This window comes from Aulonocara stuartgranti (assembly GCF_965226115.1).
Source record: "Aulonocara stuartgranti genome assembly, chromosome: 7".
NCBI lineage: Eukaryota > Metazoa > Chordata > Actinopteri > Cichliformes > Cichlidae > Aulonocara > Aulonocara stuartgranti.
The window spans coordinates 25,343,359-25,355,242 of NC_138945.1; the positions used below are offsets into that span (position 1 = coordinate 25,343,359).

Here is an 11,884-nt window from a genome sequence, read left to right on the forward strand (position 1 = left end):
GGAAATATGCTCAATGGACATTTTATTGGGTACACCTTGCTAGTACTAGCCTTGATCCCCAAATGCCTTCAGAACTTCTTTTTGACCCATTGAATGGTGCTGGAAACTTTCCTCAGAGATTTTGGTCCGTACTGACATGATAGCATCACACAATTGCTGCTCATCCATGATGAGAATCTCCTGTTCTACCATATCCCACAAATGTGCTCTGTGTGAACAGTGAACTCACCGTTATATTGAAGATACCAGAATGATATGATTTGAGCTTTGTGTCATGGTGCATTACCTTGCTGAGAAAAGAATCAGAAAATGGATACACTGTGATCGAAAGGGGATGGACATGTCCAGCAACAATACTCAGCTAGGCTATAGTGTGTAAACAATACACAGTTGGTACTAAGTGTGCCATGAAAATACCCCCAACACTATCATATAACATTTCCAGCTCGAACTGTTACTTCTTGCTTCAAGATTTGACATGCCGTGTGTTCAGATGCTCACATGCATACCTGGGTTTAAACAAGCGGTAATTTGATAGCGTTGCTTTTATATCAGCTCCCACCAGTTCTTCTTTTTCATTCTCTGTAAAACCTAGAGATGGTTTTATGGGAAAATCCCATCTGATCAACATTTTCTGAAATACTCAGACCAGCCTGCTTGGCACCAACAACCATACCATGTTCAAAGTCAGTAAAATCTGTTACCAAAACTCAGGTTCAAAAGTTAAAAAAGCATCACCAAACATTTCAGGAAAGTTTATAAATGAGCCGTGGAAGTATGGAATAAGGTAAGAAATGAAGATAAGATGGAAAACAAGGTGCTAGTAGTTTAAAATCTGCTCAAAACTGACTTCATATAGTAGAAACAAACACACTGTAAGCTGTGTTTCTCTTTCCTATGTTTTGTTTTATACACACTTTCATACAAAATAAAATGGAAACACACAAAATGGTGTTTTGACATTTCAAGTGGCCTGTAGCTGAACTTGTGTTTTGCTTTCCTTACACCTTCAGTAATTTTGGAAAATTAAACTTATGCTCAGTACATGAGCCCAAAGTTTCTCCATGCCTCCAGTGCTCCAATGCAGTTTGCACATCTGTCCAGCTTCATCCTTGTCTTTGCAGTTGGCTATATAATACAGGGCATTTTAAAATTAATGAGTTGCAAATACTTGGCAAATCTACACTATTTGCTTTTTTAACTTCAGAAATATCACAATAAAAACACCCAGGACACAACACCAAATGATCAGATAGCTTTGATATTTCTAATATAGATGGAAAATAATAAACTGCAAATATCAGTGATAACTGATGCAGGTGTAACAATGCAGCCAGTCGTATACATGTTATTTTAAATGGGTGGTTTAGAAGCGCAAGGGTGCTCTATATTACATTTTGCTCATTGGTGCAGATTAACTTCATTTGTTTCATTTATTTATTTAAAAGGGACAATGTAATTTAACATAGTCAGAATATAAAGCATAAAACTGATGTAAATAACAGTAGCTCCTCATAACATTGTCATCTGTTTTGGTTTTCCAGGTGGGAATACAAAGCTGTAAGAACCTGACTTCATGTCATCTACAGTGTTTTCTGGCATACTTACTGTAATCAGATTAATACCACGTTCAATCCACAGTGCAGTGACAGCAGCCCTCATTGGCCACCTGTTGCCTTGTTAACTCTATACAGCTCTGTCTGCCTGTGATCTGCAGCCACAGCATGCTGCTGAGAGGCTGCACAGGCAGCACAGTGTCAGAAATCCCTGTTCTTCAGTCCGGACTGTCCAGATGGAACACCACCTGCCATCTCAATCCTTGTTGACGCGGCGGTAAATCCAATGGCCGGTAAGAACTACCTTTAGTAGTTTTAGACTTCAATGGCTAAAAAGTTCATTATTTAAATTAAGGGGCGATGATTATAAAACATAAAGTAAACTTGTTAAAACTCATAACAGATAGGTTTGAAAAAATTGAAAGAAAGAAGTAACACTGCTAAGTCTGCTAAAGTAACATTAAATGACTGTTCCTGTTTGTATCTTCGCGAATGACCACCTAAAATATCCCTGGCTATTATTCATCAAGCACATTTGTGTGTTTTGATACAACATTTATCATTTATATTATGTATAAGAACATCATATCCTTTTTTTCCTGTGAAAGATCAGACTCTTCTCCCCTGCTACCTTTTCAACACAACTTTTGTTAATAAAATATAAAAGCATTTAAGGTAAAACGTTAAAATAGTTTATGTTTATTTCGTAACGAATTTCCTGTTCTTGACATTGCCTTCCCTTCCCAGTTATACAATAGGGTGCACCAGGCTCAAAATCTTAGCTCATTATCTATCAGTCAATCACACAGCAACTCAATGCATTTAGGTATGTTCACATGGTGAAAGGCGATTTAACTGTTCTACTGGGGAGTTTCTGCACAATCGTCTCTAGGATTTATACAGAATGGTCCAAAAGGAGCAGAAGAGGACCACATAAGGAGACACTCCTGGCAGCTAAGAGTAGAAAATTGAGCTGTTTCACAGGGTTCTCCAAAGTGGACGACAGAAAAATTAGAAACATGTTGACTGATATGATGAGTCTTGGTGTAAACAGCATGGAAGCAGAGATCCATCCTGAATGACAATGTCTCAAATGACCTCCACAGTCACCAGATCTCGATCCAATAGAGCACCTTTGGATGGGATTAAACAGGAGTCACATTGTACATGTGCAGCTCACAAATCTGCAACGGCTATGTGATGCTGACATGGACCACAGTTACGACTTTCCACATCTTCTAGTTCTTCTCAGCCCTTGATATTTCTCCAGCTTCGTGTTCCTCTTCCTGATGTAGCATTATGGTACAGCTACATCTATCACTACGACCACCTTCCTCTGCTGTCACAACTACTATGTCTGCTGGAAGTCCCACAGGAATCTTAGTGTCATTTATAGAGCTTGTAGCACCCCTCTGTCTGTCATGTTGAACATCATGCCAAGTATTGTGTTATGTTTAGTTAATAAAGTTCAGCTTTAGCTCATGAAGTACAACATATTTAGTGAACAGATCTTTCACCACAAGTTTTGAATCTTGTACACCACATTAAATAATAACTGCTGTTAGTTAAATAAAGCATTTGAGCAACTTTGAACTCTGCACGCCTGTCTTTCCTATTAGTTGTACAGGCCCTCGGGCCCCCTTGACAGTATTGCTCACGTAGCTTTTTCAACCAGTTTCCAGATTCAGGTTAGCTACTCTTGCACTCAGTGCTCTGCCACACTTGGGGCTTGGTACCCAATCTCAGATGAGGGTGATAATATCTCCCCTATCTAAAACCTGGGGTTGAATATTTAGTCTTAGTTATCCTAAGATGCATTTGCTGTCATCACAGTAAACAGATAAACCTTTCCATTATTTTTCATATTTGTGCAGCTGTACAAGCTTCTAGCCAGTCACCTGCTCTAGTGATACTATAGTGAGGGAACCTCAAATGATTCTGTTATTAAAATTATTCTGTGCATCTACACATTGATTCTGACAGCAATCAAACATGTTCCAGTGTTTGAAGACAATCAGCCTACAGCTGTGAGCAGCAGCCACTAAGCCAGTTTTCAAAGGATGGAAGAAACTTTTGGCTTACAAAGGCTCTCAGAGAAAAGTCATTGTTTATTTGAAAAATCAGATGTTTTTTCTTAATTAATTTAATGATAAGTCACCTGAAAGGGAGCCCCAAGTGTGCTATTGCATCTCTTATCATGGTATTTTGTGCTGTGTTTGCCAAATGGTGCCAATGACTTAATGACTTACTCCATTCTGATTTCAGACAGCATGGCTTTAAACAGCACAGACGACTTTCCCTGAAGCTGAGTGTTTCAGTTGTTCTCCGTGCGATAACAGCATGCCTCCATTTACATGGGCTGTTCACAACCTGCTGTGCAGGTGTCTCAGCATCCCCATCTCTGCGTGGTTCACTCTTCTGTGTCTCTTTATCATTGTGCCAGCTGTACTCGGAGGCTGTTTTAGTATCCGCAGCTTGTATTTGAGGACACTTCTCAAGATATTTGAGGTGAGCTTGATTTGGGTGCCTAATATCACTAAAAAGGTACAAAATCAAAATCCTTTAAGTTCATATGTGTTTCATTCAAAGACTTTCTAAATGATAAAATCTGGATTACTTAATGATCATTTATTGTAACCCCTGAGTTTTTAGCAAAGTACATTTAATCATGTTGATTTGAAAAATGCATTGCAACAACAAAAGGCGCAAAGAGGATGGAGGCCTTTGTTCTTAAGGCTCAGAGGGACTGTTAGAAGCACAGGGGATGTTGCTGCTGCTTCTTCGGGGAGTAAGGCTTAGTGACTCCACCCTAAGAAGAAGCAAGCATTTACCCATGTGATAAATTCTACTACTCAGGAGAAATGTAATCGTAATTAAAGCTTAAGGAACATGCACGAGGATTGCAACTGTTTTTTGTTTTGTTTTGGTTTACGGGCTGGAGGACCAGGTTACAACATGGTCACCCTGCTTGGATGTACAGTGATGTTTTATTTGCAGTACATGCCATTATGATACTGTGACGATGATATAGTGTTTTTTTTAAATGTCTTCTCTGGTGCAAACATCATGTTCCTCAAAACTGTTTGGTTTCTTTAATACAGTTTTTTTTTTAATTTTTGGAAAAAGGTTGGATTGGAGGTAAATTGGATCACAATATCAGAACTGTTTCTCGAGTTTCTATGCTTTGTTTTCTTAGCTGCAGGCTTCTGAGCCAAACTTGGTTTCCCATCCTTTTCCTCAGCAGAGCTTTAGTCTCCAGGGAGCATCTTGCCCAGTTTCATTACTTTGATCATATTTTTGTCTGTGCTTTCCATTTTCTCTTTGAATCTGTGAACTTGAAGGTATTTTGGAGACCTATAAGGGTTGTTACTAATGCTTATCTAATGCCACAAGAACAACCTTTGAGAGCTCAAATAGAATAGAAAAGCCCTATATAAGAATCAGTCCATTCACAGCTGCTTGTCAACAGAAGAATGAATGCAGCGGTAAATTGTTCAGCCTCTTTTTTATATACTTGTTTGTTTTTTTGTTTTTTTTGTCCTAAATTAGTGGGCAACCTTACGAATGGAAATGAGAGCAAAAGAAAAAAATCAGCAACTCTACAAAACACATACAAATGGTAAACCTTTTTTTCATATATTGATCAGTGTTATGATTCTGGGACGTGTATCTTAGTAATTTTGAAGTGGTTTTTTTTTACTATTTAGTTTTCCTTATGTAATCTGGTTTTCTTGGTTTTCTTTGGGTTTTTATATTCATGTATCTTTTCCCTGCAGTACATTAGTTCTGTCCTTGGTCATAGTTTTGTATATTATACTTTCCTTACTGTTCTGCCCTTTTGTGTCAAATCTCCATCGGTCATGTTTACCCTTGTTTGGTTATTTCCTGTTTTATTTGGGTAACCAGTGTCTTCTGTGTTTTGGTAATTAATTTACTTGTCTAGTTTCCCATAATTAGTGCTCCCCTCCTGTCACTGTCTGCCTCAAGTACCTTGTGTATTTATTGGTGTATTTATTGTAATTGCGTCTCCCCTCGTCCTTTGTGGGGTAGTCCCACTAGCTGTGCGGTCCTTAGTCCCAGTCCTTTTTCCTTGTGGATTTTGTCACCTATTTCTGGACTGCCTGTTACTTGTTCTTTTATTGGTTCAAATGCTCAGGTTTAAACTGAACCTTTATCTACTGCATCCTGTATTTGGATACTCCACAACACCTCACACAACTGAACCTGACAGTCAGTCATAAATGTTTATTTGACTTGTATGAGTTTTAAACAATGAAATCATTCATTTTTCTCTGCACGCTCTCTGCAGGTATCATAGCCAAAGAATCACCAGCATCTTTGCAGCAGGAGATCCGGGGTTCTGCCAGCTGTCTGTGCTCAGATCATGAGTTTGATATGGCTGATATCTTCTACTTTTGCCGAAGGGGCGTGGAGAGCATAGTGGATGATGAAGTGACCAAGCGATTTTCAGCCCAGGAACTTGAGAGCTGGAATCTGCTGACTCGGAGCAACTACAACTTCCATCACATAAATATGAGACTTACACTCCTGTGGGGGCTGGGACTTCTCACCCGCTATGGCATCCTGCTGCCTCTCAGGTATGACTTGTGTCATTAAAAGAACTGTGATTGGCTGGGTGACTGCTGAGGAAACTATTTGTTCTTTTTTCTGCAGGGTTACTCTTGCAGTCACTGGCATTAGTCTCTTCCTATTCCTGACCACCTTAGTGGGGTTTTTACCAAACGCAGCGTAAGTTTGCACAACACCTAAAGTCTCCAGTGTTGTGAGCACCAGCCTGAAGAGATATAAAGTGACTCTGTGGCTACATGCTGTATGTCTTCAGGTTAAGATCCTACCTCAGTGAGAAGGTTCACATGATGGGCTATCGCATGTGTGTAAGCTCTCTCACGGCAATCATCACCTATCATAACAGGTACAGTAAAAAAAAACCAAACAAACATCAGCCTTATTCAAACCCATGGCAGCATCACGTTGTTTGACAGGAAAACAGCTTTAACGTAATGTCTCGATTTAAGATATCCTAGAGACTAATCGGGTGACTTTTTAACAACAAACATGGCAGATTTTCACTATTTTGTACTGTGTCTATGTGTCTTATCTGCAGAGAAAACAAACCAAAGAATGGTGGTATATGTGTGGCCAATCACACGACACCCATTGACGTGATCATCTTGGCCAGTGATCGCTGCTACTCTTTGGTACAACATTTTGTTTCTCTGAGTTTGTGTACATCAGCATTTATCAGAGTATTTGAGATGAGCAGAGTTTTTGTTTTTGAACTTGGCTCTCAGGTTGGACAGATGCATCGTGGGTTGCTGGGGATGATCCAAAGAGGAATGGTCAAATCCTCCCCGCACATCTGGTTTGACAGATCAGAAGTCAAAGACAGACACCTAGTGGCCAAGAGGTAAAATTGCATCGTCTTTATATATAAATCCCCTTTCCTCATGAGAGACAAAAAGTAAATCAGTGTGGGTGACCCGGGATAGGAAGGATCAAAACTGCCAACAGAACATATAAAGAAAGAAAGCAATCACTCATTTATTCAATGAGTGATTGCTAATAATATTAAGTTAATATTAAAATTTACTTTGAAGACAAATAGGAGAATTCATTAATTCACTAAATATATCATATATTGCTATTTATGTTCAGATTTGTTTTCATATTTCATTTATTTGGTATTTTTTGATGTTCTTTTTTGATGTTTACATTTATATCTTTACTATTTCCCATCATTTTAGACCCCGTTTATTGACTGACTTTATGTAAAGTGTATTTTTCTTTGCAGATTCATTCATGCATTTTTCTGTTTTAATTTCTGCTTTGCAGATTCATTCATGCATTTTTCTGTTTTAATTTCTGCTTCAGTATGCAAATAAGTGTGCTGTCTTTGGCTGCTCCCTGTTCTTCAAGAGGTCACCACAACAGATTGGTCCTCATATTTCACTGAGCTTAGATTTCACACCCAGTGCCCTCGCCGACTAAATGTGCTTGGGAACTGCACTGGAGTTGTGTTCTTGTGTTTCATCAGGAGGATTCCTTTTTTGGGGGATGTAACCACTTAGGATGTTAATGTGGTTAGCAACGGATAGGAGGCATGGCTGGATAAATACAATACTGTGCAAAAGTCTTGATCCACTGTCATTTTTAAAAATATTTTTCAAGGAAAATGGGAAATAGGTGCAGCGATTTATTGAAAACATACATGACAATACAGCACATAAGAAAAAACTGTCAGCTTTGTTTTCATTTATTTAAGCAGTCGTCACAAACAGTTTTCTAGGCGTCTTAAAGCACATTCAAAGCTCTTCTTTGGATGATGTTGTTGCTTCACATGGGTTCAATAATGTTGGGGTCTGGGAAGGCCAGTGCATCACTGATAGTATTGCATTGTGTTTTTGTTTTTAATCAGGTGCTATTCTGGATTGGCAGTGTGTTTGGGATCATTGTCATGCAAAACAATGAAGTTAGTCAGATACTTTCCAGATTGCATTGCATGGTTTATTTAAATCTGAAGCTACTTTCCCACTTTCATAATTTTGTTGATTTTGACAAGATCATCAACAGCACTGGCTTAAATGCAGCCACAAAGCATGAAAGAGCCTCCACCTTGCTTACAGATGGCTGTCGATGCTCACTGTTGTCCCTCCCTTCTGAACTTATTTGTACACAGTGGCAAAGATTTTAACCACAAGCTTCAAACTTGAATTCATCACTCCATAAAAGACATGTATCCACTGATTTTCATTTCAGTTCTTGTGTATTTTGGCATCCCTCAGCCTTTTCTCCCTGTTTCCCTTTCTGAAGATTGGCTTCTTGACAGCCGTCCTTCCACTGAGACCATTTCTGATGAGGCTTCAGTGAACAGTAGCTGGATCAGCTGAAGGCCCAGATGCATCTCACGTGTTCTGTGTCAGATCTTTGCTGATTTTTTTCCTATATCTTAAGGACATTGATTTCAGATACTGTTCATGTGCTTTGGATAGCTTTTTAGGTCTGCCATTTCTTCTCTTTTCCTCAAACTTTTTAACAACATGCTTCACATCTACATTACGTGTAGACACAACATTGGTTCGTCTATTGTGTTATAGGTGTGTTTTTTATGCTTAAATGATCCACAGGGCATTATTAAGTGGCTTAAAAAAACATTATTGTGAAAATAGTCAGGGACAAGAACCGGACTCAGAATGAGTGAAAAGGCAGCCAATGTGCAAAAGACAAATTTCGGAAGATCTTCAGAAAGCCTGGAAAACTATTGCTTAAGAGCACTTGAAGAAACTATAAGAAAGTCTAGAAGCTTGGAAGCAAAGCATAAAGCATAAATGAGGGGTGACTCAAGACCTTTGTACAGTAGATGCAATAAGGGGGTGTATATAGTTATGTGTGTGTATTTGCATATGCATGTATGCATCATATCACAGCCAAAATACTGTGTGTCAGGCATTTACCACTGCATGATTCCCACTGTGAGTTTCACTAAATTTGGTTCACGTGATTAAAAGTGAAGTATTCAGCAGTCAGTGTAATACATTGGTTTCGGCTATTTGTATAATTGCAGTAGGTAAGACTAGATTTAAAGTGGTTAGATTTCAATACAAATATTTTAATCTGTTTGTTCTGGTTTTTCATTTCAGGCTTAGTGATCATGTGGCTGATAAAACCAAACAGCCCATCCTCATCTTCCCTGAGGGTGCGTATCATAATGGGTGTAATCTAAGCAGAAAGCAGCCGAAACAGCCTCGTTAGTATTGTTAAGATCCTCACACTGTGTAATTTTCAGGTACTTGTATTAACAACACATCAGTGATGATGTTCAAAAAGGGCAGCTTTGAAATTGGCTGTACTATTTATCCCGTTGCCATTAAGGTAGGAGCTTCAGTCCATTTCCTCCTATCTCCTCATACTGCTCTTACTCACTGCTGACGGGCCGTTTATGGTCATCTTGCAGTATGACCCTCGCTTCGGTGATGCTTTCTGGAACAGCAGTAAGTGTGGCCTGGTGTGGTATCTTCTCAGTATGATGAGCAGCTGGGCCATCGTATGCAGCGTTTGGTACCTGCCACCTATGAACAGAGAGGTAAAGCCCTGCCTTAATTTAAACAATTTAAATCATATAATGTTTAATTCATCTTTTTAAGAGCCCGATTTTTCTTATTGTTCATATGCAGGAAGGAGAGGATGCAGTACAGTTTGCCAATAGAGTGAAAGCCGCCATAGCTGCCCGAGGCGGATTAGTAGATCTCATCTGGTGAGACACGTTTATATTTATATATAATTTATATTTCCAAACAATGACGTGTTCATTGTTGGAAAAGGGAAATGTGAACAGTGGTGCAACTGGGACTTAGAAACTGTGCAGTGTTATAGTTGCCCAATTTTACTTGTTTCCTTCAAGCTTTACGGAAGAATTAACAAATGCCGACTTTGCACTTGTAACCGCTGACAATTCAATGAGTAATACCCCTCAATGTATGTTCTCTCAGGGATGGTGGACTGAAACGAGCCAAAGTGAACAATGCTTTTAAAGAAGGGCTGCAGAAACTTTACAGCAAAGTTCTTGTAGGTGACCATGAAGACCAAAGTGAAAGGATGGAAACCCAGAAAAAAAAAAAAGATTCAACCACAAGACAATGAGGACACAGTGAATGTATGTTATCACTGCAGAGTTTTACTTCTTAAAGAACATTTTACATAAGGTGAATGTAAAATACCACAGGCAGCAATTTGTACAATAGCTGCTTTGTTGGGTACAACTTTCTAGTACTGGGCTGGACCCTCTTTCATTTTGGTCCAAAATGTGCCAAGAAAATATTCCCCACACTGTTACACCATCACCATCAGCCTGAACTGCTGGTAAAACGCAATATGGATCCATGCTTTGATATTGTTTACACCAAATTATGACTGTGCCATCAGCAGAAACCGAGACTCAAACAGGCAATGTTTTCCAATCTTCTGTTTTACAATTTTGCTGTGCACTCAGGGACACTCTTCTCCATGCCACAATCAGAGTCACTTATATCGTCTTCCTTCCTCATTCTGATACTCATTTCAAACTTCAGCAGATCTTGTACATAGACCATGTACATATTACTAAATGCATAGGATTGTTGCCCTGTGACTAGATGATTAGATATTTGCTGTAACAATGAGTTACACTGTTATTTCTACCAGGCTGTAGACCAAAGAAAATGATTTTATGCATCTAACTATCTATATTGCTTTGTATCCAAGGTCAGTCTAAATGTATTTAAAGTTGTACTTTATTAACTTCTCTTTTTTAACTGTTTGCATTAAGGCCAAAAGCTGAACATCTCTGCAACCGTTTTGTGGGCATGTGAGCTTGTTGTTGTAGTATCTGATTAAAACATTTTCCTCTGACTGCAACAAGTGTTTACTACTAAAGCTGTTACATCACAGCCAGACACTTTGGCAGTGCTAGCTAATGTACTAATCGGCTCAAGTGTCTATATGTGACTTTGATCTTTGCTGAATTTTGTCCATGAAAAGGAAAGCGAGATCACACTTTTTCAGGGCTGCTCCACCGTTTAAGCCTTAATAATGAAGAGCTTCAGTTTACTTGTCCTTGACTCTTACAGCAGACTTTCCTCTACAAAGCAAATTAGCCACATTTTTCTTTAAAGTTTGTTCCCTTCCTCAAACAGCAGGAGTCAGTATTTGAGCAGCAATTTGTGACATGGCAATCCATTTACCTTCATCAACAAACATCTAAATTGCTCTATGGACTCGTTTAGATAGCAGTGACAAAAATAAATAAATAAATTTACCGTGCCTATGCAAGTGTATTCAAGGTCATATGTATAGAGGAAAAAGCCTGCAAGGAACCAGCTCTGAAACTGGGGGAAAACAGACCTGAGAAATATCATCTCACATTCGTGGTTTTTCGGAGACTTACAACCTTGATCTGCAGGTTTGATGTAATCCATGAAGACACTGGCACTTCAATTTAATTACAATTCAGCAGAGCTGAAGGTGACACTGAATCCAGCCAAATGTGGCTTGTCGGGTATCCCATCCCCTCTCCAAGTGACAGAATCATTAGAGCAGAGGTATCAGATTTTAGACATCAGTGGCATAGCTGCTATGGAAGGAGGATTTTTTAGTTTTAAATTATGACACAATTTGGAGCTAGTCTAAAAATACAAACATATAGAGCCAGATTATTATTTAAATGCATGCACCGTAAATACATCGAGGAATAATAAAATCTTTTACATTCAGTCCTGGTGTTATTTGGGCTCATTCAGTATGCGATGACGCTGATGCAGTCTGACAGGTACAAA

General features: G+C 38.9%; 1 protein-coding gene across 1 annotated transcript; it reads left to right on the plus strand.

The window, feature by feature from the left end:
- Positions 1 to 1,737: 1,737 nt before the first annotated feature.
- gpat4 (glycerol-3-phosphate acyltransferase 4) lies at positions 1,738 to 11,355 on the plus strand. Its single transcript, XM_082542256.1, has 13 exons — positions 1,738 to 1,849; positions 3,822 to 4,064; positions 5,106 to 5,175; positions 5,866 to 6,154; positions 6,231 to 6,305; positions 6,400 to 6,489; positions 6,682 to 6,775; positions 6,869 to 6,984; positions 9,215 to 9,270; positions 9,361 to 9,446; positions 9,529 to 9,657; positions 9,749 to 9,828; positions 10,064 to 11,355. Exons 2-13 carry the CDS (start codon positions 3,897 to 3,899, stop codon positions 10,212 to 10,214), a joined length of 1,404 nt encoding a protein of 467 aa, XP_082398382.1. The 5' UTR covers positions 1,738 to 1,849; positions 3,822 to 3,896; the 3' UTR covers positions 10,215 to 11,355.
- Positions 11,356 to 11,884: the final 529 nt, after the last annotated feature.

What these genes read in the sequence shown, in the direction of transcription:
- gpat4 (XM_082542256.1), top strand. Translation starts at nt 3,897, where the DNA reads ATGCCTCCATTTACATGGGCTGTTCACAACCTGCTGTGCAGGTGTCTC. An exon ending in CTACAAAACACATACAAATG is followed by an intron (nt 5,176 to 5,865) that starts GTAAACCTTTTT and finishes CGCTCTCTGCAG; the next exon opens with GTATCATAGCCAAAGAATCA. An exon ending in ATCATCACCTATCATAACAG is followed by an intron (nt 6,490 to 6,681) that starts GTACAGTAAAAA and finishes TCTTATCTGCAG; the next exon opens with AGAAAACAAACCAAAGAATG.